General features: G+C 44.3%; 1 protein-coding gene across 1 annotated transcript; it reads left to right on the top strand.

Annotated features, from left to right (window-relative positions):
- Window positions 1–16,318: 16,318 nt before the first annotated feature.
- Window positions 16,319–21,529, top strand: LOC103652802 (glutathione S-transferase T1). The gene is made up of 6 exons (XM_008679783.3): window positions 16,319–16,631; window positions 16,704–16,777; window positions 17,082–17,142; window positions 19,006–19,085; window positions 19,505–19,710; window positions 21,109–21,529. Exons 1-6 carry the CDS (start codon window positions 16,564–16,566, stop codon window positions 21,331–21,333), a joined length of 714 nt encoding a protein of 237 aa, XP_008678005.1. The 5' UTR covers window positions 16,319–16,563; the 3' UTR covers window positions 21,334–21,529.
- Window positions 21,530–22,052: the final 523 nt, after the last annotated feature.

The following is a 22,052-nucleotide window of genomic DNA, read 5'->3' on the forward strand; positions in this document are numbered from 1 at the left end:
GAAGTTTGTTTCTTAGAACTCCACGACACCAGGGACCTTCTTAAGAATTGGCACATCCCTGATGCACTCTTCCTATCGACCTTACATCCAGCATAATCGGAGTCTGAATATCCAATTAAGTCAAAGGTAGACCCCTTTGGATACCAGATTCCGAAGCAAGGCGTAGCGACTAAATATCTAAGAATTCGTTTCACGGCCACTAAGTGACACTCCCTTGGATCGGATTGAGATCTAGCACACATGCATACGCTAAGCATGACATTCGGTCTACTAGCACATAAATAAAGTAAGGACCCTATCATAGACCGGTATGCCTTTTGATCAACGAACTTACCTCCTTTGTTGAGGTCGGTGTTGAAAGGGAAATGTGCCCTTGGGCCATTTCTAAGTATTTTGGTGATTGAGTGCCAACACAAGTGCTTAAATGTAAATCTATGCCCATGAATGGACAAAGTGCAAATCAAGAGCAAAGGTATGTTTCTAAGTCTTAGTACATTGGTTTTGTGTACTAATATACTTGTCTAAGTATCAGAAACAGAAAGAAGAAGAAAAGAGAAGAGTTGGTTGTGTACAGCCAAAAGGCTGTTTCGGTCTGGGGCACCGGACTGTCCGGTGGTGCACCGGACAGTGTCCGGTGGTGCACCGGACAGTGTCCGGTGCGCTAGGCTGGCTCGAGCGAAGTGGCCGCTCTCGGGAATTCGCCGACGACGTACGGCTAAAATTCACCGGACTGTCCGGTGTGCACCAGACTGTCCGGTGAGCTAACGGTCGGCCGGGCCAACGGTCGGCCGCGCGATCTGCGCGGGACACGTGGCCGAGCCAACGGTCGGAAGGGGGCACCGGACTGTCCGGTGTGCACCGGACATGTCCGGTGCGCCAACGGCTCCAGATCTGCAACGGTCGGCTGCGCCATTTTAGGAAGGAGATCGGGCACCGGACAGTGTCCGGTGTGCACCGGACTGTCCGGTGCGCCCGATGACAGAAGGCAAGATCAGCCTTCCAGAATTGCTCTCAACGGCTCCTAGCTGCCTTGGGGCTATAAAAGGGACCCCTAGGCGCATGGAGGAGAAAACCAAGCAACTTTAGAGCAATCTTGATCATCCACACTCAGTCTTTGCGCATTCGTTTGTCATTCTCAGTGATTCGAGCTCCGTTCTAGTGAGAACTTTGAGATAGTCTTTTGAGCTCGATTCTTGGCCGTGTGTGTGCGCATTTTGCTGTGGATTTGTGTGTGTTGCTTCCCTCCCTTACTCCGTATTTCTTTGTGAATCTCAAGTGTAAGGGCGAGAGGCTCCAAGTTGTGGAGATTCCTCGCAAACGGGATATTGAAAAGCAAAGCAAAACACCGTGGTATTCAAGTTGGTCTTTGGACCGCTTGAGAGGGGTTGATTGCAACCCTCGTCCGTTGGGACGCCACAACGTGGAGTAGGCAAGCGTTGGTCTTGGCCGAACCACGGGATAAACCACTGTGTCATCTCTGTGTTTGATCTCTTGTGGTATTGTGTTTTGTTGAGACTCCTCTCTAGCCACTTGGCATTAACTGTGCTAACGCTTAATCAAAGTTTTTGTGGCTATAAGTTTAAGTTTCACAGGATCACCTATTCACCCCCCCCCTCTAGGTGCTCTCAATTGGTATCGGGGCCGTTCTCTTCACAAAAGGGACTAACCGCCCGAAGAGATGGATCCTAAAGGGAATGGAATCGTGATCAACGACAAGGAGAAGGAGTCCTTCGTCAACGAGCCAAGGGATGACAAGTCCAACGACTCGGGCTCGGGCCACAGACGCAAAGATGGGAAGAAGAAGAAGAAGACAAGACGCATCAAGGAGATCGTCTACTACGACAGCGATGAGTCTACTTCCTCCCAAAAGGACGACGACCACAACGAATACGAGAGAAAGAAACCGGTCAATTCGAACTTTTCTTTTGATTACTCTCGTATTCCTCAAAGTACTAATGCTCATTTATTATCTATTCCACTTGGTAAACCTCCTCATTTTGATGGAGAGGACTACGGATTTTGGAGTCACAAAATGCGTAGTCACTTGTTCTCTCTCCATCCTAGCATATGGGAGATTGTAGAAAGTGGAATGCACTTTGATAGTACAGATAGTCCCATGTTTATTAATGAACAGATTCATAAAAATGCACAAGCTACTACTGTGTTGCTAGCCTCTTTGTGCAGGGACGAGTACCATAAGGTGAGCGGCTTGGACAATGCCAAACAGATCTGGGACACCCTCAAGATCTCTCATGAGGGGAATGATGTCACCTTACTCACCAAGATGGAGTTGGTGGAGGGCGAGCTTGGACGGTTCGCAATGATAAGGGGCGAGGAGCCAACACAAACATACAACCGGCTCAAGACCCTTATCAACAAAATAAGGAGCTACGGAAGCACGCGATGGACGGACCACGACGTCGTCCGCCTAATGCTAAGGTCATTTACCGTTCTTGATCCTCATTTGGTGAACAATATTCGTGAAAATCCCAGGTACACCAAGATGTCACCCGAAGAAGTTCTTGGGAAATTCGTTAGCGGGCGAATGATGATCAAGGAGGCAAGATACGTGGACGACGCCTTGAATGGTCCGATCAACGAGCCGCAACCCCTTGCTCTCAAGGCAACACGAAGCAAGGAGGCGCTACCTAGCAAGGTGGCACAAATTGAGGCGGTCGGACTTAATGATGAAGAGATGGCTCTCATCATCAAAAGATTCAAGACGGTGCTTAAAGGTCACAAGGGACAGCCAAGCAAGACCAAAGCCAAGGGGAAGCGCTCATGCTTTAAATGTGGTAAGCTTGGTCATTTTATTGCTAACTGTCCCGACAATGATAGTGATCAGGACCAAGGGAACAAGAGGGAGAAAAAGAAGAACTATAAGAAGGCAAAGGGCGAGGCTCATCTTGGCAAGGAGTGGGATTCGGACTGCTCTTCGTCCGACTCCGACAATGAAGGACTCACCGCCACTGCTTTCAACAAGTCATCCCTCTTCCCCAACGAGCGACACACTTGCCTCATGGCAAGGGAGAAGAAAGTAAGCACTCATAATACTAGTACTTATGCTTCTTCAAGTGAGGATGAGTCTAGTGATGATGATGAGATAGATTACTCATGCTTATTCAAGGGATTAGATAGAACCAAGGTAGACAAAATTAATGAATTGATTGATGCCTTGAATGATAGGAATATACTTTTAGAAAAGCAAGAGGATTTGTTGTATGAAGAACATGATAAATTTGTAGAAGCTCAGAAATCTCTTGCTCTAGAAATTAAGAGAAATGAAATGCTCTCTAGTGAACTATCTTCTTGTCATGAAACTATTGCTAAGTTAAAGAGTTTTAATGATGGTTTAAATGCTAGACTAGAAGTAGCTAGTAAATCTAATTCTTATGTAGAAATTGTTGAAACTTGTAATAGGTGTAAAGATTTTGACATTGATGCTTGTAGTGAACACCTAGTTTCAATTTCCAAACTTAATGATGAATTGGCTAGTCTTAATGTTCAACTTAAGACTAGCAAGAGTAATTTTGATAAACTAAAATTTGCAAGGGATGCCTACACAATTGGTAGACACCCCTCAATTAAGGATGGACTTGGCTACAAGAGGGAAGCCAAGGACTTGACAAGCCATAAGGCTCCTATCTCCGCCAAGGAGAAAGGGAAGGCTCCTATGGCTAGTAGTGCTAAAAGGAACCATGCTTTTATGTACCATGATAGGAGACAAACTAGAAATGCTTATAGGAGTTATAATGCTTATGATTTTGATTCTCATGCCATGTCTGCTTCTAGTTCTTCCTATATGCATGGTAGAAATATGTCTAGGAGAAGTGCTATTCATCATGTGCCTAGAAAGAATATTATTCATGCTCCTAGGAAAGTAATGAATGAACCTTCTACAATTTATCGTGCTTTAAATGCTTCCTTTGCAATTTGTAGAAAGGATAGAAAGGTGATTGCTAGGAAGTTAGGGGCAAAATGCAAGGGAGACAAAACTTGCATTTGGGTCCCTAAGGATATTTGTGCTAACCTTGCAGGACCCAACATGAGTTGGGTACCTAAGACCCAAGCCTAAATTTGCCTTGCAGGTTTATGCATCCGGGGGTTCAAGCTGGATTATTGACAGCGGATGCACAAACCATATGACGGGGGAGAAGAAGATGTTCACCTCCTACGTCAAGAATAAAGATTCCCAAGATTCAATAATATTCGGTGATGGGAATCAAGGCAAGGTAAAAGGGTTAGGTAAAATTGCAATCTCAAATGAGCACTCTATCTCTAATGTGTTTTTAGTAGAGTCTCTTGGATATAATTTGCTATCTGTTAGTCAATTATGCAATATGGGATATAACTGTTTGTTTACAAATGTAGATGTGTCTGTCTTTAGAAGATGTGATGGTTCACAGCTTTTAAGGGTATTCTAGACGGCAAGCTTTACTTAGTTGATTTTGCAAAAGAAGAGGCCGGTCTAGATGCATGCTTAATGGCTAAGACTTGCATGGGCTGGCTGTGGCATCGCCGCTTAGCACATGTGGGGATGAAGAACCTCCACAAGCTTCTAAAGGGAGAACACGTGATAGGTCTAACCAATGTTCATTTCGAAAAAGATAGACCTTGTGCAGCTTGTCAAGCAGGGAAACAGGTGGGAGGCTCTCATCACACCAAAAATGTGATGACAACATCAAGACCCCTGGAGCTGCTACATATGGACCTCTTCGGACCCGTCGCCTATCTGAGCATAGGAGGAAGTAAGTATGGTCTAGTTATCGTTGATGACTTTTCCCGCTTCACTTGGGTGTTCTTTTTGCAGGATAAGTCTGAAACCCAAGGGACCCTCAAGCGCTTCCTCAGGAGAGCTCAAAATGAGTTTGAGCTCAAGGTGAAGAAGATAAGGAGCGACAACGGGTCCGAGTTCAAGAACCTTCAAGTGGAGGAGTTCCTTGAGGAGGAAGGGATCAAGCACGAGTTCTCCGCTCCCTACACACCACAGCAAAATGGTGTGGTAGAGAGGAAGAACAGGACGCTAATCGATATGGCGAGGACGATGCTTGGAGAATTCAAGACCCCCGAGTGTTTCTGGTCGGAAGCCGTGAACACGGCTTGCCACGCCATCAACAGGGTCTACCTTCATCGCCTCCTCAAGAAGACTTCGTATGAGCTACTAACCGGTAACAAACCCAATGTATCTTACTTTCGTGTGTTTGGGAGCAGGTGCTACATTCTAGTGAAGAAGGGTAGAAATTCTAAATTTGCTCCCAAAGCTGTAGAAGGGTTTTTGTTAGGTTATGACTCAAATACAAAGGCGTATAGAGTCTTCAACAAATCATCGGGTTTGGTTGAAGTCTCTAGCGACGTTGTATTTGATGAGACTAATGGCTCTCCAAGAGAGCAAGTTGTTGATCTTGATGATGTAGATGAAGAAGACGTTCCAACGGCCGCTATGCGCACCATGGCGATTGGTGATGTGCGACCACAGGAACAATTGGAGCAAGATCAACCTTCTTCCTCAACAATGGTGCATTCCCCAACTCAAAACGATGAACAGGTTCATCAAGAGGAGTGTGATCAAGGGGGAGCACAAGATGATCATGTGATGGAGGAAGAAGCACAACCGGCACCTCCAACCCAAGTTCGAGCGTTGATTCAAAGGGATCATCCCGTCGACCAAATTCTGGGTGATATTAGCAAGGGAGTAACTACTCGATCTCGATTAGTTAATTTTTGTGAGCATTACTCCTTTGTCTCTTCTATTGAGCCTTTCAGGGTAGAAGAGGCTTTGCTAGATCCGGACTGGGTGTTAGCCATGCAGGAGGAACTCAACAACTTCAAGCGAAATGAAGTTTGGACACTGGTGCCTCGTCCCAAGCAAAACGTTGTGGGAACCAAGTGGGTATTCCGTAACAAACAGGACGAGCACGGGGTGGTGACGAGGAACAAGGCTCGACTTGTGGCAAAAGGTTATGCCCAAGTCGCAGGTTTGGACTTTGAGGAGACGTTTGCTCCTGTGGCTAGGCTAGAATCAATTCGTATCTTGCTAGCATATGTCGCTCACCATTCTTTCAGGTTGTTCCAAATGGATGTGAAGAGCGCTTTCCTCAACGGGCCAATCAAGGAGGAGGTGTACGTGGAGCAACCCCCTGGCTTCGAGGATGAACGGTACCCCGACCACGTGTGTAAGCTCTCTAAGGCGCTCTATGGACTTAAGCAAGCCCCAAGAGCATGGTATGAATGCCTTAGAGACTTTCTAATTGTTAATGCTTTCAAGGTTGGGAAAGCCGATCCAACTCTTTTTACTAAGACCTGTGATGGTGATTTGTTTGTGTGCCAAATTTATGTCGATGACATAATATTTGGTTCTACTAACCAAAAGTCTTGTGAAGAGTTTAGCAGGGTGATGACGCAGAAATTCGAGATGTCGATGATGGGCGAGTTGAACTACTTCCTTGGGTTCGAAGTGAAGCAACTCAAAGATGGCACCTTCATCTCTCAAACAAAGTACACGCAAGATCTGCTAAAGCGGTTTGGGATGAAGGACGCCAAGCCCGCAAAGACTCCGATGGGGACCGACGGACACACCGACCTCAACAAAGGAGGTAAGTCTGTTGATCAAAAAGCATACCGGTCAATGATAGGGTCTTTACTTTATTTATGTGCTAGTAGACCGGATATTATGCTTAGCGTATGCATGTGTGCTAGATTTCAATCCGATCCTAAGGAGTGTCACTTAGTGGCGGTGAAGCGAATTCTTAGATATTTGGTTGCTACGCCCTACTTCGGGCTCTGGTATCTAAAGGGGTCTACCTTTGACTTGGTTGGATACTCAGATTCCGACTATGCTGGATGTAAGGTCGATAGGAAGAGTACATCGGGGACGTGCCAATTCTTAGGAAGGTCCCTGGTGTCATGGAACTCTAAGAAACAAACCTCTGTTGCCCTATCCACCGCTGAGGCCGAGTACGTTGCCGCAGGACAGTGTTGCGCGCAACTACTTTGGATGAGGCAAACCCTCAGGGACTTTGGCTACAATCTGAGCAAAGTCCCACTCCTATGTGACAATGAGAGTGCTATCCGCATGGCGGAAAATCCTGTTGAACACAGCCGCACAAAGCACATTGACATTCGGCATCACTTTTTGAGAGACCACCAGCAAAAGGGAGATATCGAAGTGTTTCATGTTAGCACCGAGAACCAGCTAGCCGATATCTTCACTAAGCCTCTAGATGAGAAGACCTTTTGCAGGTTGCGTAGTGAGCTAAATGTCTTAGATTCGCGGAACCTGGATTGATTTATAGCATACATGTGTTTATACCTTTAATCATGTTCATTCTGCATTGTGTTGCTTATTATGGTGCTCAAGTTGTACAAGCACTCCCCGGACCTCACAAGTCCTTGTGCCAGTAATGCACATATTTAGGGGGAGATGTGTTACAACTTGACCCTTTGAGACTAACCGTTTGTTTGAGTTTGATTGTTTTAGTCTCAAAGAAGGTTTGAAAGGGAAAGGTGGACTTGGACCGTGAAAGACTTCCACTGCACTCCGATGAGAGGGTAACTTATTCCAAGTTCATCTTTAAACTCTTATTGCCTATTTGCTCTTAATTGAAGATTTTGGTGAGGCAATGGGGTCAAAGGGCCAAGATTGATCCCGTTTTGGTGCTTGATGCCAAAGGGGGAGAAAATAAAGGCCAAAGCAATAAATGGATCAGCTACCACTTGAGAAACTTTGAAAACAGTAGGATAGAGCTTTTGGTTTGTCAAAACTCTTGCATTGTCTCTTTTGTCAAAAGTTGGCCTCTTGTGGGGAGAAGTGTTGATTATGGGAAAAAGGGGGAGTTTTTGGAATCTTGAATCAATTTTCTTTGGAAAACCTCTCTTTATGTCTCTACAAGTGGATTTGACTTAGAGATAGGATTTTGAGTTTGATTTGCAAAAACAAACCAAGTGGTGGCAAAGGATGATCCATATATGCCAAATTGAATCAAAATAAATTTGAGTTTTTATTTGAAGTGATATTGCACTTGTTCTAGTTGCTTTATGTTGTGTTGGCATAAATCACCAAAAAGGGGGAGATTGAAAGGGAAATGTGCCCTTGGGCCATTTCTAAGTATTTTGGTGATTGAGTGCCAACACAAGTGCTTAAATGTAAATCTATGCCCATGAATGGACAAAGTGCAAATCAAGAGCAAAGGTATGTTTCTAAGTCTTAGTACATTGGTTTTGTGTACTAATATACTTGTCTAAGTATCAGAAACAGAAAGAAGAAGAAAAGAGAAGAGTTGGCTGTGTACAGCCAAAAGGTTGTTTCGGTCTGGGGCACCGGACTGTCCGGTGGTGCACCGGACAGTGTCCGGTGCGCCAGGCTGGCTCGAGCGAAGTGGCCGCTCTCGGGAATTCGCCGACGACGTACGGCTAAAATTCACCGGACTGTCCGGTGTGCACCAGACTGTCCGGTGAGCCAACGGTCGGCCGGGCCAACGGTCGGCCGCGCGATCTGCGCGGGACACGTGGCCGAGCCAACGGTCGGAAGGGGGCACCGGACTGTCCGGTGTGCACCGGACATGTCTGGTGCGCCAACGGCTCCAGATCTGCAACGGTCGGCTGCGCCATTTTAGGAAGGAGATCGGGCACCGGATAGTGTCCGGTGTGCACCGGACTGTCCGGTGCGCCCGATGACAGAAGGCAAGATCAGCCTTCCAGAATTGCTCTCAACGGCTCCTAGCTGCCTTGGGGCTATAAAAGGGACCCCTAGGCGCATGGAGGAGAAAACCAAGCAACCTTAGAGCAATCTTGATCATCCACACTCAGTCTTTGCGCATTCGTTTGTCATTCTCAGTGATTCGAGCTCTGTTCTAGTGAGAACTTTGAGATAGTCTTTTGAGCTCGATTCTTGGCCGTGTGTGTGCGCATTTTGCTGTGGATTTGTGTGTGTTGCTTCCCTCCCTTACTCCGTATTTCTTTGTGAATCTCAAGTGTAAGGGCGAGAGGCTCCAAGTTGTGGAGATTCCTCACAAACGGGATATTGAAAGGCAAAGCAAAACACCGTGGTATTCAAGTTGGTCTTTGGACCGCTTGAGAGGGGTTGATTGCAACCCTCGTCCGTTGGGACGCCACAACGTGGAGTAGGCAAGCGTTGGTCTTGGCCGAACCACGGGATAAACCACTGTGTCATCTCTGTGTTTGATCTCTTGTGGTATTGTGTTTTGTTGAGACTCCTCTCTAGCCACTTGGCATTAACTGTGCTAACGCTTAATCAAAGTTTTTGTGGCTATAAGTTTAAGTTTCACAGGATCACCTATTCACCCCCCCCCTCTAGGTGCTCTCAGGTGTGTCCGTCAGTTCCCATTGGAGTCTTTGCGGGCTTGGCGTCCTTCATCCCAAACCGCTTGATCAAGTCTTGCGTGTACTTCGTTTGGGAGATGAAGGTCCCATCCTTGAGTTGCTTCACTTGGAACCCAAGGAAATAGCTTAACTCGCCCATCATCGACATCTCGAACTTTTGAGTCATTACCCTGCTAAACTCTTCACAAGACTTTTGGTTAGTAGAACCAAATATTATGTCGTCGACATAAATTTGGCACACAAATAAATCGCCATCACATGTCTTAGTGAAAAGAGTTGGATCGGCTTTCCCAACCTTGAAAGCATTAGTAATTAAAAAGTCTCTAAGGCATTCATACCATGCTCTTGGGGCTTGCTTAAGTCCATAGAGCGCCTTAGAGAGCTTACACACGTGGTCGGGGTACCGTTCATCCTCAAAGCCAGGGGGTTGCTCCATGTACACCTCCTCCTTGATTGGCCCGTTGAGGAAAGCGCTCTTCACATCCATTTGGAACAACCCGAAAGAATGGTGAGTAGCATAGGCTAACAATATGCGAATTGACTCTAGCCTAGCCACAGGAGCAAAAGTCTCCTCAAAGTCCAAACCTGCGACTTGGGCATAACCTTTTGCCACAAGTCGTGCCTTGTTCCTTGTCACCACCCCGTGCTCGTCTTGTTTGTTGCGGAACACCCACTTGGTTCCCACAACGTTTTGCTTGGGACGAGGCACCAGTGTCCAAACTTCATTTCTCTTGAAGTTGTTGAGCTCCTCTTGCATGGCCAACACCCAGTCTGGATCTAGCAAGGCCTCTTCTACCCTGAAAGGCTCAATAGAAGAGACAAAGGAGTAATGCTCACAAAAATTAACTAATCTAGAACGAGTAGTTACTCCCTTGCTTATGTCACCCAATATTTGGTCGACGGGATGATTCCTTTGAATCGTCGCGCGAACTTGGGTTGGAGGTGTCGGTTGTGCTTCTTCCTCCGTTAAATGATCATCTTGTGCTCCCCCTTGATCACACGCCTCCCCTTGATGAACCTATTCATCGTCTTGAGTTGGGGGATGCACCATTATTGAGGAAGAAGGTTGATCTTTCTCCTTTTGTTCCTGTGGTCGTACATCACCAATCGCCATGGTACGTATTGCGGTCGTCGGAACGTCTTCTTCATCTACATCATCAAGATCAACAACTTGCTCTCTTGGAGAGCCATTAGTCTCATCGAATACAACGTCGCTAGAGACTTCAACCAAACCCGATGATTTGTTGAAGACCCTATACGCCTTTGTATTTGAGTCATAACCTAACAAAAACCCTTCTACAGCTTTGGGAGCGAACTTAGAATTCCTACCTTTCTTCACTAGAATGTAATATTTGCTCCCAAATACACGAAAGTAAGACAAATTGGGTTTGTTACCGATTAGAAGCTCATATGAAGTCTTCTTGAGGAGGCGATGAAGGTAGACCCGGTTTATGGCGTGGCAAGCCGTGCTCACGGCTTCCGTCCAAAACCGTTCGGGCGTCTTGAATTCACCAAGCATCGTCCTCGCCATGTCTAGTAGCGTCCTGTTCTTCCTCTCTACCACACCATTTTGCTGTGGTGTGTAGGGAGCGGAGAACTCGTGCTTGATTCCTTCCTCCTCAAGATACTCCTCCACTTGAAGGTTCTTGAACTCGGACCCATTGTCGCTCCTTATCTTCTTCACTTTGAGCTCAAACTCGTTTTGGGCTCTCCTTAGGAAGCGCTTGAGGGTCCCTTGGGTTTCAGATTTATCCTGCAAAAAGAATATTCAAGTGAAGCGGGAAAAATCATCGACTATAACAAGACCATACTTACTTCCTCCTATGCTTAGATAGGCGACAGGTCCGAAGAGGTCCATATGAAGGAGCTCCAGGGGTCTTGATGTTGTCATCACATTTTTGACATGATGAGAGCTTCCCACATGTTTACCTGCTTGACAAGCTGCACAAGGTCTATCTTTTTCGAAAGTTACATTAGTTAGACCTATCACGTGTTCTCCCTTTAGAAGCTTGTGAAGGTTCTTCATCCCCACATGTGCTAAATGGCGATGCCATAGCCAGCCCATGCTAGTCTTAGCAATTAAGCATGCATCTAGACCGGCCTCCTCTTTTGCAAAGTCAACTAAATAAAGTTTGTCGTCTAGTACACCCTTAAAAGCTAATGAACCATCACTTCTTCTAAAGACTGACACATCTACATTTGTGAATAAACAGTTATATCCCATATTACAAAGTTGACTCACAGACAGCAAGTTATATCCAAGCGATTCAACTAAGAACACATTAGAAATAGAGTGCTTGGATGAAATAGCAATTTTTCCTAACCCTTTCACCTTGCCTTGGTTCCCATCACCGAATATGATTGAATCTTGGGGATCCTTGTTCTTGACGTAGGAAGAGAACATCCTCTTTCCCCCCGTCATGTGGTTTGTGCATCCGCTGTCGATAATCCAGCTTGAGCCCCCGGATGCATAAACCTGCAAGGCAAATTTAGGCTTGGGTCTTAGGTACCCAACTCATGTTGGGTCCTACAAGGTTAGTTACAATAGTCTTAGGAACCCAAATGCAAATCTTGTCTCCCTTACATTTGGCCCCTAATTTCCTAGCAATTACCTTCTTGTCCTTTCTACAAATAGCAAAGGAAGCATTGCAAGCATAATAAATTGTAGAAGGTTCATTGATTACTTTCCTAGGAACATGAACAATATTTCTTCTAGGCATATGATGGCCAACATTTTTCCTAGCCAAATTTCTATCATGCATAATAGAAGAACTAGAAGCAATCATGGCATGAGAATTAAAAGCATCATAACTTCTATAAACATTCCTAGAATGTCTCCTATCATGATACATGAAAGCATGGTTCTTTTGAGCACTACTAGCCATAGGGGCCTTCCCTTTCTCCTTGGCGGAGATGGAAGCCTTATGGCTTGTTAAGTTCTTGACTTCCCTCTTGAAGCCAAGACCATCCTTAATTGAGGGGTGTCTACCAATCGTGTAGGCATCCCTTGCAAATTTTAGTTTGTCAAATTCACTCTTGCTAGTCTTAAGTTGGGCATTAAGACTAGCCACTTCATCATTCAATTTAGAAATTGAAACTAGGTGTTCACTACAAGCATCAACATTAAAATCTTTACACCTATTGCAAACTACAACATGTTCTACACAAGATGTTGATTTATTAGCTATTTCTAACTTAGCACTCAAATCATCATTTATGCTCTTTAAGCTAGAAATAGAGTCATGACATGTAGACAATTCACAAGAAAGCATTTCATTCCTTTTAATTTCTAAAGCAAGGGATTTTTGTGCCTCTACAAACTTATCATGTTCTTCATACAAAAGATCCTCTTGCTTTTCTAATAGCCTATTTTTATCATTTAAGGCATCAATTAATTCATTAATCTTATCAACCTTAGTTCTATCTAGGCCCTTGAATAAACATGAATAGTCTATTTCATCATCGCTAGATTCTTCATCACTTGAGGAAGCGTAAGTACTAGTATCACGAGTGCTTACCTTCTTTTCCCTTGCCATGAGGCAGGTGTGATGCTCATTGGGGAAGAGGGCCGACTTGTTGAAGGCGGTGGCGGCGAGTCCTTCGTTGTCGGAGTCGGACGACGAACAATCCGAGTCCCACTCCTTTCCAAGGTGTGCCTCGCCCTTAGCTTTTTTGTAAGCCTTCTTCTTTTCCCTCTTGTTCCCTTGTTCCTGGTCACTATCATTATCGGGACAATTAGCGATAAAATGACCAATCTTACCACATTTGAAGCATGAGCGCTTCGCCTTTGTCTTGGTCTTGTTGGGATGCTCCTTGCGACCCCTTAGCGCCGTCTTGAAGCGCTTGATGATGAGGGCCATTTCTTCATCATTAAGTCCGGCCGCCTCAACTTGTGCCACCTTGCTAGGTAGCGCCTCCTTGCTCCTCGTTGCTTTGAGAGCAACGATTTGAGGCTCATGGATTGGACCGTTCAACGCATCATCAACGTATCTTGCCTCCTTGATCATCATCCGCCCGCTTACAAACTTTCCAAGTATCTCCTCGGGCGTCATCTTGGTGTACCTAGGATTCTCACGAATATTGTTCACAAGATGTGGATCAAGGATAGTAAAAGACCTTAGCATTAGGCGGACGACGTCGTGGTCCGTCCATCGCGTGCTTCCATAGCTCCTTATTTTGTTGACGAGGGTCTTGAGCCGGTTGTACGTTTGGGTTGGCTCCTCGCCCCTGATCATTGCGAATCTCCCAAGTTCGCCCTCCACCAACTCCATCTTGGTGAGCATGGTGACGTCGTTCCCCTCATGTGAGATTTTGAGGGTGTCCCAAATCTGCTTGGCGTTATCCAAGCCGCTCACCTTATGGTATTCATCCCTGCACAATGAAGCTAGAAGAACAGTAGTAGCTTGTGCATTTTTGTGAATTTGCTCATTAATGAACATGGGACTATCCGTACTATCAAAGTGCATTACATTTTCTACTACCTCCCATATACTTGGATGGAGAGAGAACAAGTGGCTACGCATTTTGTGACTCCAAAATCCGTAGACCTCTCCATCAAAGTGGGGGGGGTTTACCGAGGGGAATGGAAAGCAAATGAGCATTGGAACTTTGCGGAATACGAGAATAATCAAAGGAAAAGTTTGAATTAACCGTCTTCTTTTTCTCGTAGTCGTTGTCGTCATCCTTTTGGGAGGAGGAAGATTCATCGCTGTCGTAGTAGACTATCTCCTTGATGCGCCTTGTTTTCTTCTTCCTCCCGTCTTTTCTTTTGTGGCCCGAGTCTGAGTCAGTAGGCTTATCATCCTTTGGATCATTGACGAAGGACTCCTTCTCCTTATCATTGACCACCATCCCCTTGCCGTTAGGATCCATCTCTTCGGGCGATTAGTCCCTTTCTTGAAGAGAACGGCTCTGATACCAATTGAGAGCACCTAGAGGGGGGTGAATAGGTGATCCTGGGAAACTTGAAACTTAATGCCACAAAAACTTGATTAGGAGTTAGCACAATAAAGCCAAGTGGCTAGAGAGAAGTTCTTGCAAGACATGATAACCACAAGAAGATCAATCACAGATAGACACAGTGGTTTATCCCGTGGTTCGGCCAAGTTCAACACTTGCCTACTCCACGTTGTGGCGCCCCAACGGACGAGGGTTGCAATCAACCCCTCTCAAGCGGTCCAAAGACCCACTTGAATACCACGGTGTTTTGCTTTGTTTACTTTATCCCGCTCGCGAGGAATCTCCACAACTTGGAGTCTCTCGCCCTTACAATAAGAATCACAATGAAGCACTAGAGTAAGGGAGGGAAGCAACACACTCAAATCCACAGCAAATACGCACACACAAGACCAAGACTTGAGCTCAAGACAATATCTCGAGGTTCTCACTAGAATGGAGCTCAAATCACTAAGAATGTCGAACAAGTGCGCAAGAATGAAGTGTGAGTGATCAACAATGCTCAAGGAATGCTTGGTATTCTCCTCCATGCGACTAGGGGTCCCTTTTATAGCCCCAAGGCAGCTAGGAGCCGTTGAGAGCATTTGAAGAAGGCAATTCTTGCCTTCTGTCGCCTGGCGCACCGGACAGTCCGGTGCACCACCGGACACTGTCCGGTGCGGATTTCTTTCCTTCTTTGGCGAAGCCGACCGTTGGCGCTTTGGAGCCGTTGGCGCACCGGACACTGTCCGATGCACACCGGACAGTTCGGTGCCCCCTTCTGACCGTTGGCTCTGCCACGCGTCGCGCGCGGATTACGCGACCGACCATTGGCCGGGCCGACTGTTGACTCACCGGACAGTCCGGTGCACCACCGGATAGTCCGGTGATTTATAGCCGTACGCCGTTAATTGCTTCCCGAGAGCAGCCAGTTGACAGACGTCGGCCTGGCGCACCGGACACTGTCCGGTACACCACCGGACAGTCCGGTGCGCCCAGACCGAGTTGTCTTTGGCTGAACAAAGTCATCTTCTTTTCCAACTTGATTTCTCCTGTTTCCAGCACTTAGACACAATACATTAGTCTCCAAAACAATGTACTAAGTCTTAGAAACATACCTTTTTACTTAATTTGCACTTTGTCCATCACTTTGCATAGATTAACATAAGTCCACTTGTGTTGGCACTCAATCACCAAAATACTTAGAAATGGCCCAAGGGCACATTTCCATTTCAAAGACGGAAACAGTAATTTTTGGATACCGGGAATCGTTTTCGAAGTTTTACCGAAATTTAGATCTAAACGAAAACGGAAACGGTTACCGAAAATACGGAAATGAAATCGGTAGAAAAACTCGGAACCGGAATCGGAAACGGTTTGAGTCTCTTCCGACCGTTTCCGGAAATTACCGTTTTTATTCGGAATTTCACCGTTGGTAAAAAATTGGTATTTTTCAGAAAAATATTAAATCTGAACTGATCTTTATAAATTCATAATAAATTTATCTTAACTTAGAAAAATATGAAACTAATTTTATTATTTCCTAAAATCAAGATCTATCTAATAGTATATAGTTTAGAATCGTTTGAAACTTTTATAAAACTTTCATAATTTGCACAAGAACTTAAGAAGGACCAAGATGACACTGATTATATTGACTATGTAAGTGCTATATCAGTATACACATCTTAATTCTACTTTATTTAAATACATAATAATGATTTTATAGTATGCTTCTTACTTTAATATTTATTGTGACCTCCTACCTTATATATTATTACTAATTTTATATGAATGTATGACTTGCTTGAATTTTTGAAGTCAATTGAGGGTACATGTTACAGTTTTTACCGATCGAATTTTAGATTCCGATCGTAACCGGTGTAATTTTCGTACCGAACTTTCGTTTTCGATGTTTCTGAATTACCGATGTCGTTTTCGTTTTCGGAGTTACCGTTTTCAATCTCATTTCCGAGAAAAAAATATGAAAACAAAAATAATTTTAATGTTTACCGATTATTTCCGACCGTTTTTATCCTCGTTATACCGGCTCTGGCTGGAGGTTGGACACATCGTGATCGTGAAGCCTTCCTCTCCCTGTCATCTGCGCTTGGCGGGAGAGGCAGGCTCGTTTTCGTCTTCTTCTGCTCGAAAGAAAGAGAACAGCGGAACAGCAGAGGCTGCAGGTCTTCCAATTCCAACCTCAAGGTCAAGGTGGAAACGAATCGGAAGCCGGAAGGGAAGCCAGTACAGTACGAGAAGCTCCCAGATTACTCACGAAGGCTCGCCATGCCGCCAATCAAGGTATACGCACACAGGTGGTCGTCACCCTCCCGTGCCGTCATCATCTTCTGCAGGTAGGTAGTCTGTTCCGTCCGGCTCTTCAAGTCATCCGCCGCTCGATTCTTGATGTCGGCAGCCGCGTGCAGGGTGAACAAGATCGATTTCGAGGAGGTCACGGTGGATCTGTTCAAGTCTCGGCACCGCACCCCGGAATTTAAAAGTACCCATCCCCTGTCCCCTAATTAGTCGTTTCCCTCATGCTCATTCTGATTTCCGTCCTCTTTTTTTGGCTAAGGTCGCTGCAATTGTACCACTTGTGTCTCAAATTGAGTGTCAATTATGTGTACTATCTATGGTAATAAATAGTATGTACCGGTGTTCTTTTCACTACTAGTGGTATATTACCCGTGTTCAAGAAAAGAAGTGCTAGTGGTCTTGTGTGGTGGTGGAAAATTCATGAAAATCATCCCGCAATCAAGTATTTGCTGAGCTACTTGACCTTTGATTGCTGCTCCTCTCTTCAGAGATAAACCCAATGGCACAAGTGCCTGTAATTGTGGATGGAAGGTTTAAACTGTTTGAAAGGTACGCCCTGAAAAACTTGTATAGGCGGATTCCGCTGATTTATGAGTTGCCTGCTGACTGCCTCAAACTTTTGTTGAAACCTACCTATAAACATCCATGTACATGGATTCAATACATTTGGCTTGATTTCTAGTTAAAAGTGGGTAGTCACTTGTTTTCCTTTTGCCTTTGACATATGTAATTTAAAAGGCCAGGCCTGGTGCAGTGGTAGAGTCTACCGTCTGTAACTGGAAGGTCCCATGTTCGAGCCCTAGCCTCTGCATATTATGCGGGTAAGGCTTGGCGCTTAAATATACCTTTCCCTAGACCCCGCACAGTGCGGGAAGCCTATGTCATTGGGTACGCCCATTTGATGACATATGTAATTTATAAACCAATGTTGTTTTAGTTCTGATGAGCCCAAAAAGGGCTAGGAGAGGCTTCTGCTGTCCCAAACGAATGTTATAGACCTTGCTAGAAGTTTGTTTAGTCACAGTCCATACAACTAGGAGTCCAGGGCCATCCTGTTATAAACTCATTTATTTCAGTTCTGTTTTGCATTTGTATGTTTCATGAAAACTTAGTTATTTCAGTAACTTTAGAGCTCATGAGTGTGGACAGAGAGTTTTGAGTTTTTAGCCATTATAAAGATGTTCTGTCATACCCAGTGGCGGAGCACAACCCAAAATCAAGGTATGGCAGTGAACAAAACATATTGCACTAAAAGCTAAAAGAAAAGCTCAGTAAAAAAACACTAATGGGGTGTTTCGTTTGTAGAGTCACTCTATGCTTCATGAAGTGATGCATAATAAGTTTATTCCATCAATTTTAATGCACTCCTCATATATATACTAATTATTAACTTATGAGGAATGTGGTGGTGATGAATCAATCCATTCTATTTCACAAACCAAATAAAAAAGTGAGGAGTGAGAAGAAGATGGATCACTTCAATCCTCAAACCAAACACCCCATAAGTACCTCAATGCACTATACCTCTAATCCTCACTTCCTCAATGCTCAATTACGTGCACTATGTTGTGCTGTCTGTGCACAGGCTGAAACTGACAGCCTCACTGGTCACCAGCAGTCTGGAAGGGGGCACACAGGGAGACGCTGTGGCCGTGACTGGCAAGGCGCGGACAAGCTCCGGAGGCCGGCTACAACCCACCGCCACGGACGAGCTCGGGGCAGACTGGGAACAGTGGAAGCTAGGAAGCCTGGGAACGACGGTAGGAGGTGGGAGCCTGGGAACAGTGGAAGCTAGGAACGGTGGCTAGCCGCAGAAGCCAAGAGAAGCTGGTGGGCGGTGGTTTGCTGACCGGTGACGGCGCCGTAGCTGTGAGAATGGGAATGGATGAACGATGATGGCGGCTGTGGAAGCGTGCTGGCGACTGTCATGCGGGGCGGGTCCGCGGATTGGCCTGGACGCTTGAAACTAGGGTTTACTGCTTCAGTGGGCTGGGCCGAGGTATGGCGCAGGCCATACTTCCATAACGGGCCCTCCGCCCCTGGTCATACCATCCAAGTATCAAAGCTGCCAGAAGCTGCATTACCATTGTATTGAACTTTTTCAAAAAAAATTAGTCAGCTTTCTGGCAATGATTGATTTGTTGTAGTTATTGAGGCTGGACCATGACTCATAAGACAGGATCATGTTGGTTAGTTATTAGAGCTGGATTACTAGAATTGATTAGTTTTTTCTGTAACGAGTGCTGAACGTAAAAGCACATTTCTTAATGCACAGTGGGTCTATATCAGCAAATTAATAAGTTCTAGCTTTACTTGGACAGGATAATGTGTGATACGTTTTATTGATTGATGTGAGTCATATGTCTTCCTTGGTAATTTTAGAGCCACTGTTTGATATCGTGCCCCATACAGGTATCCTACAGACTTGTTTAGCAGAGCCAAAATTGAGTCGATCTTGGATTGGCATCACTCAAATTTGCATTTTGGTGCAGGTGAGAACCAAAGTTACTCATGGAAGGTACCTCTAGGATATTGTGGAGTAATCATTTACCATGAATTATTAGGGTATTTGGTTTGCATCGTATCCATCTTATAAATCCTGTGATTTTGGTGGGATGGTATCAGTACTTATTTCTAATCCAGCCTTGTGCTAATGAGGCAATGTAGTAGTGATGGAATAATCCATTCTATTCCTCATACTGATCGTCTGGTTTGTTTTAACCCAACACCTTTTATGTATTCACTAGAGATTGTGCAGTGAAGTCACACATCGATCAAGTTATCTTTCAATGGAAATAGACAATCCTCCTAAACTGTGCTGGATCATACGTTTTTCAGACGCCTAGTAATGCAGTTTTGTGTCTCATTAGATGTCCCCGTTATCATATATTGATTGTTTATGCCTGTGCAGGAACCTTTGTATACTACACTGCACTGGCACCTTTTCTTGGTTTTAGGCCACGTCCAGAGACTACAAAACATGCAGAAAAATCGCTGATGCAATCCCTGGCAAGGATTGAATCTGTATGGCTGAAAGGTGACGCCAAGTTCTTACTGGGTAGATCCCACCCATCAATCGCAGATCTAATCCTTGTTTGTTCGATAATGCATTTGGAGGTGTGTATGTTGCTCATTTAGATTCATTGTGTATGTTTTCCTTGTCAGGAGTTAAAGTTTGGTGCCCTTGTAGCATGGGCATAACATCAACATTAGGCCTGATGTATTTGTCCAATTTTTATTAAGATCAAAATACAGCCTTCAATGTTATTTATTAGTAGTGAATGCCAATATGAGAATTTTGAACGAAGGTAGGGCAATGTACAACCCCATTAAATGAGAGGTCTCTTGAGGGTCTCTAAGTGGTTAAGTGGAAAAAAAAAAATCAATAGTCCGTCTGTTCATAACTTTCTATACATATTGTCTCTTACCTGTATTAATGATTCATAGATAGAGATGGCAATAGGTACCCGCTACCCGAAACCCGGTGGGTTTTTGCTCTATTAGGGTATGGGTTTGGGTCAATTTCTCTACCCATGGGTTTGTTAATGGGTTCAAATGGAAACCCAACGGGTACGTGGGCATGGGTTTGTTCTTCCACTACCTATACCCGCAGACCCGTGGGTTTTTAAAACCCGCCTTAAAATCAACATAACTTATAAATATGTCTCATAATATTATTAATTAAATATGTTCTAATTGAAATAAACTTCATGTAACAAATTTTAGGCTAAAATTAGTTATCACTTGTTCCTTTTATGCTAGCTTATTAATGTGTTGATTGTCATTTACATAATGAATTATTTTTTATGTTCATGTTAGTGGGTATGGGAAACCCGTTGGGTACCCAAAACCCGCATGGGTATGAGTTTGGGCAAAATTTTATACCCGTCATGGGTATGGGTTTTTTAGCGGGCGTATTTTTTCTTCGCGGGTATGGGTTTGGGCAAGTAATACCCAGCGGGTTTTTACCCATTGCCATCTCTATTCATAGACTTAGGATTGTATCATACAGTCTCTTAGTTGTCTCTTGTACCTAGAAAACCGATCAAGGGTCTCAGGGTTGTACATGCCCTAGAACTGAACAAGTGTTGAAATAGTGCTGCTAGGATATTGATTGGTTGCAATTCATTGAGAAATTGATTTCGAGAAAAAGAAAATAAAACAAAGTGTTAGGTCGTTATTAATTGTTAGCCAAAAAGATACTCCTTGAGACTTGAGTAGTGTGCTCCTCAGGTCGGTGGTATTTCCATACCTTTACCTAATACATATTGTATGGTCCGAAGCCTGAGTTGCTTAGCTTTGGTCAGAGCCTGTGTAATATTGATCGAATTTTCTGCTTTCTATGTCTGTTTTGGTGTTTAACCATCCTCTCTATGGTAGCAAGAGGAAGGGCATGATTCACTGTGGTATTTGCCTTGAATTGTGATAGAGTTACACTAGAATGCTGTTTTCTCCTTAAGACTCAAAGACTTTGTTAGACTATGTTTAACTGCAGCGTTAACGCATGGTTTGCAGGTTCTTGATGATGATATGCGGAACAGATTTTTGGGAGGTCGTAAGAGGATCCTCGCTTGGATCGATAACGTGAAGAAAGCCACGAGTCCTCACTTTGAGGAAGCCCATGTATTCCTCCTGGAAGTGAAGGCACAGATGCAAAGCAAGGCTGCCGCCGCCGCCACGGCCGCAAAACAGGGTGGTTCGGAGGCAAGCTCAGAGCTCAAATTTTCGTCGAAGCTCTGATAGATCGTGTTGAGAGAAGCGAAGACAGTTCAGTATAGATAGATAGAAAGAATAGTATAAACAATGAAAAGAGAGAACTCGTTGTGTGTCCAGCATTTTGCTGCCTATGTACAGCTCCACTCCAGATTTCAGTTTTATGTTTCATTTTGGCTAATATAGCGGCAAAATGTGCCTAGGCATGCCCTAGATTGAATTAGGAGTTACTTCCTCGGTACATTTTACTGTCGTTCTCGCTTACTGAGAAGTTAAACATATTTAACTTTGATCAAATATAAAAAATATTAATATTCATGATACAAACATAATTAGTACCATTATAATAATTTTATTTGAAGATACAAATGTTGATAATATTTTCTAATCTTATAAGTTTGATAAGTGTAAATACTATAGTGATACTTAAGTATTTGCAAATATTATTTTACTTTAGGAAGTTTTTTAAAAAAAATCATTGAAGAGGCTCAAAAAAATCGAGGATTTTGTGTCCGTTATTCATATGCTTGGTAATAGGGAATTCTCTACCGTGGAATAGCTTCCCGTCTCAGTGACAAAAAAATTTGTCCGCGGGGATCCCCACAAACGTTTATGAGGAACATTTCTTGCCCATTCTTGTTCCCCGTGGGGGTACGACGGGGATCTATGTTCCCACTTAAATTATAATTAGGACATGTGTCATTTGTTATTAATGCAAAATATTGTCACTTATACACATCGATGTA

This window comes from Zea mays, chromosome 4, assembly GCF_902167145.1.
Source record: "Zea mays cultivar B73 chromosome 4, Zm-B73-REFERENCE-NAM-5.0, whole genome shotgun sequence".
Taxonomy (NCBI): domain Eukaryota; kingdom Viridiplantae; phylum Streptophyta; class Magnoliopsida; order Poales; family Poaceae; genus Zea; species Zea mays.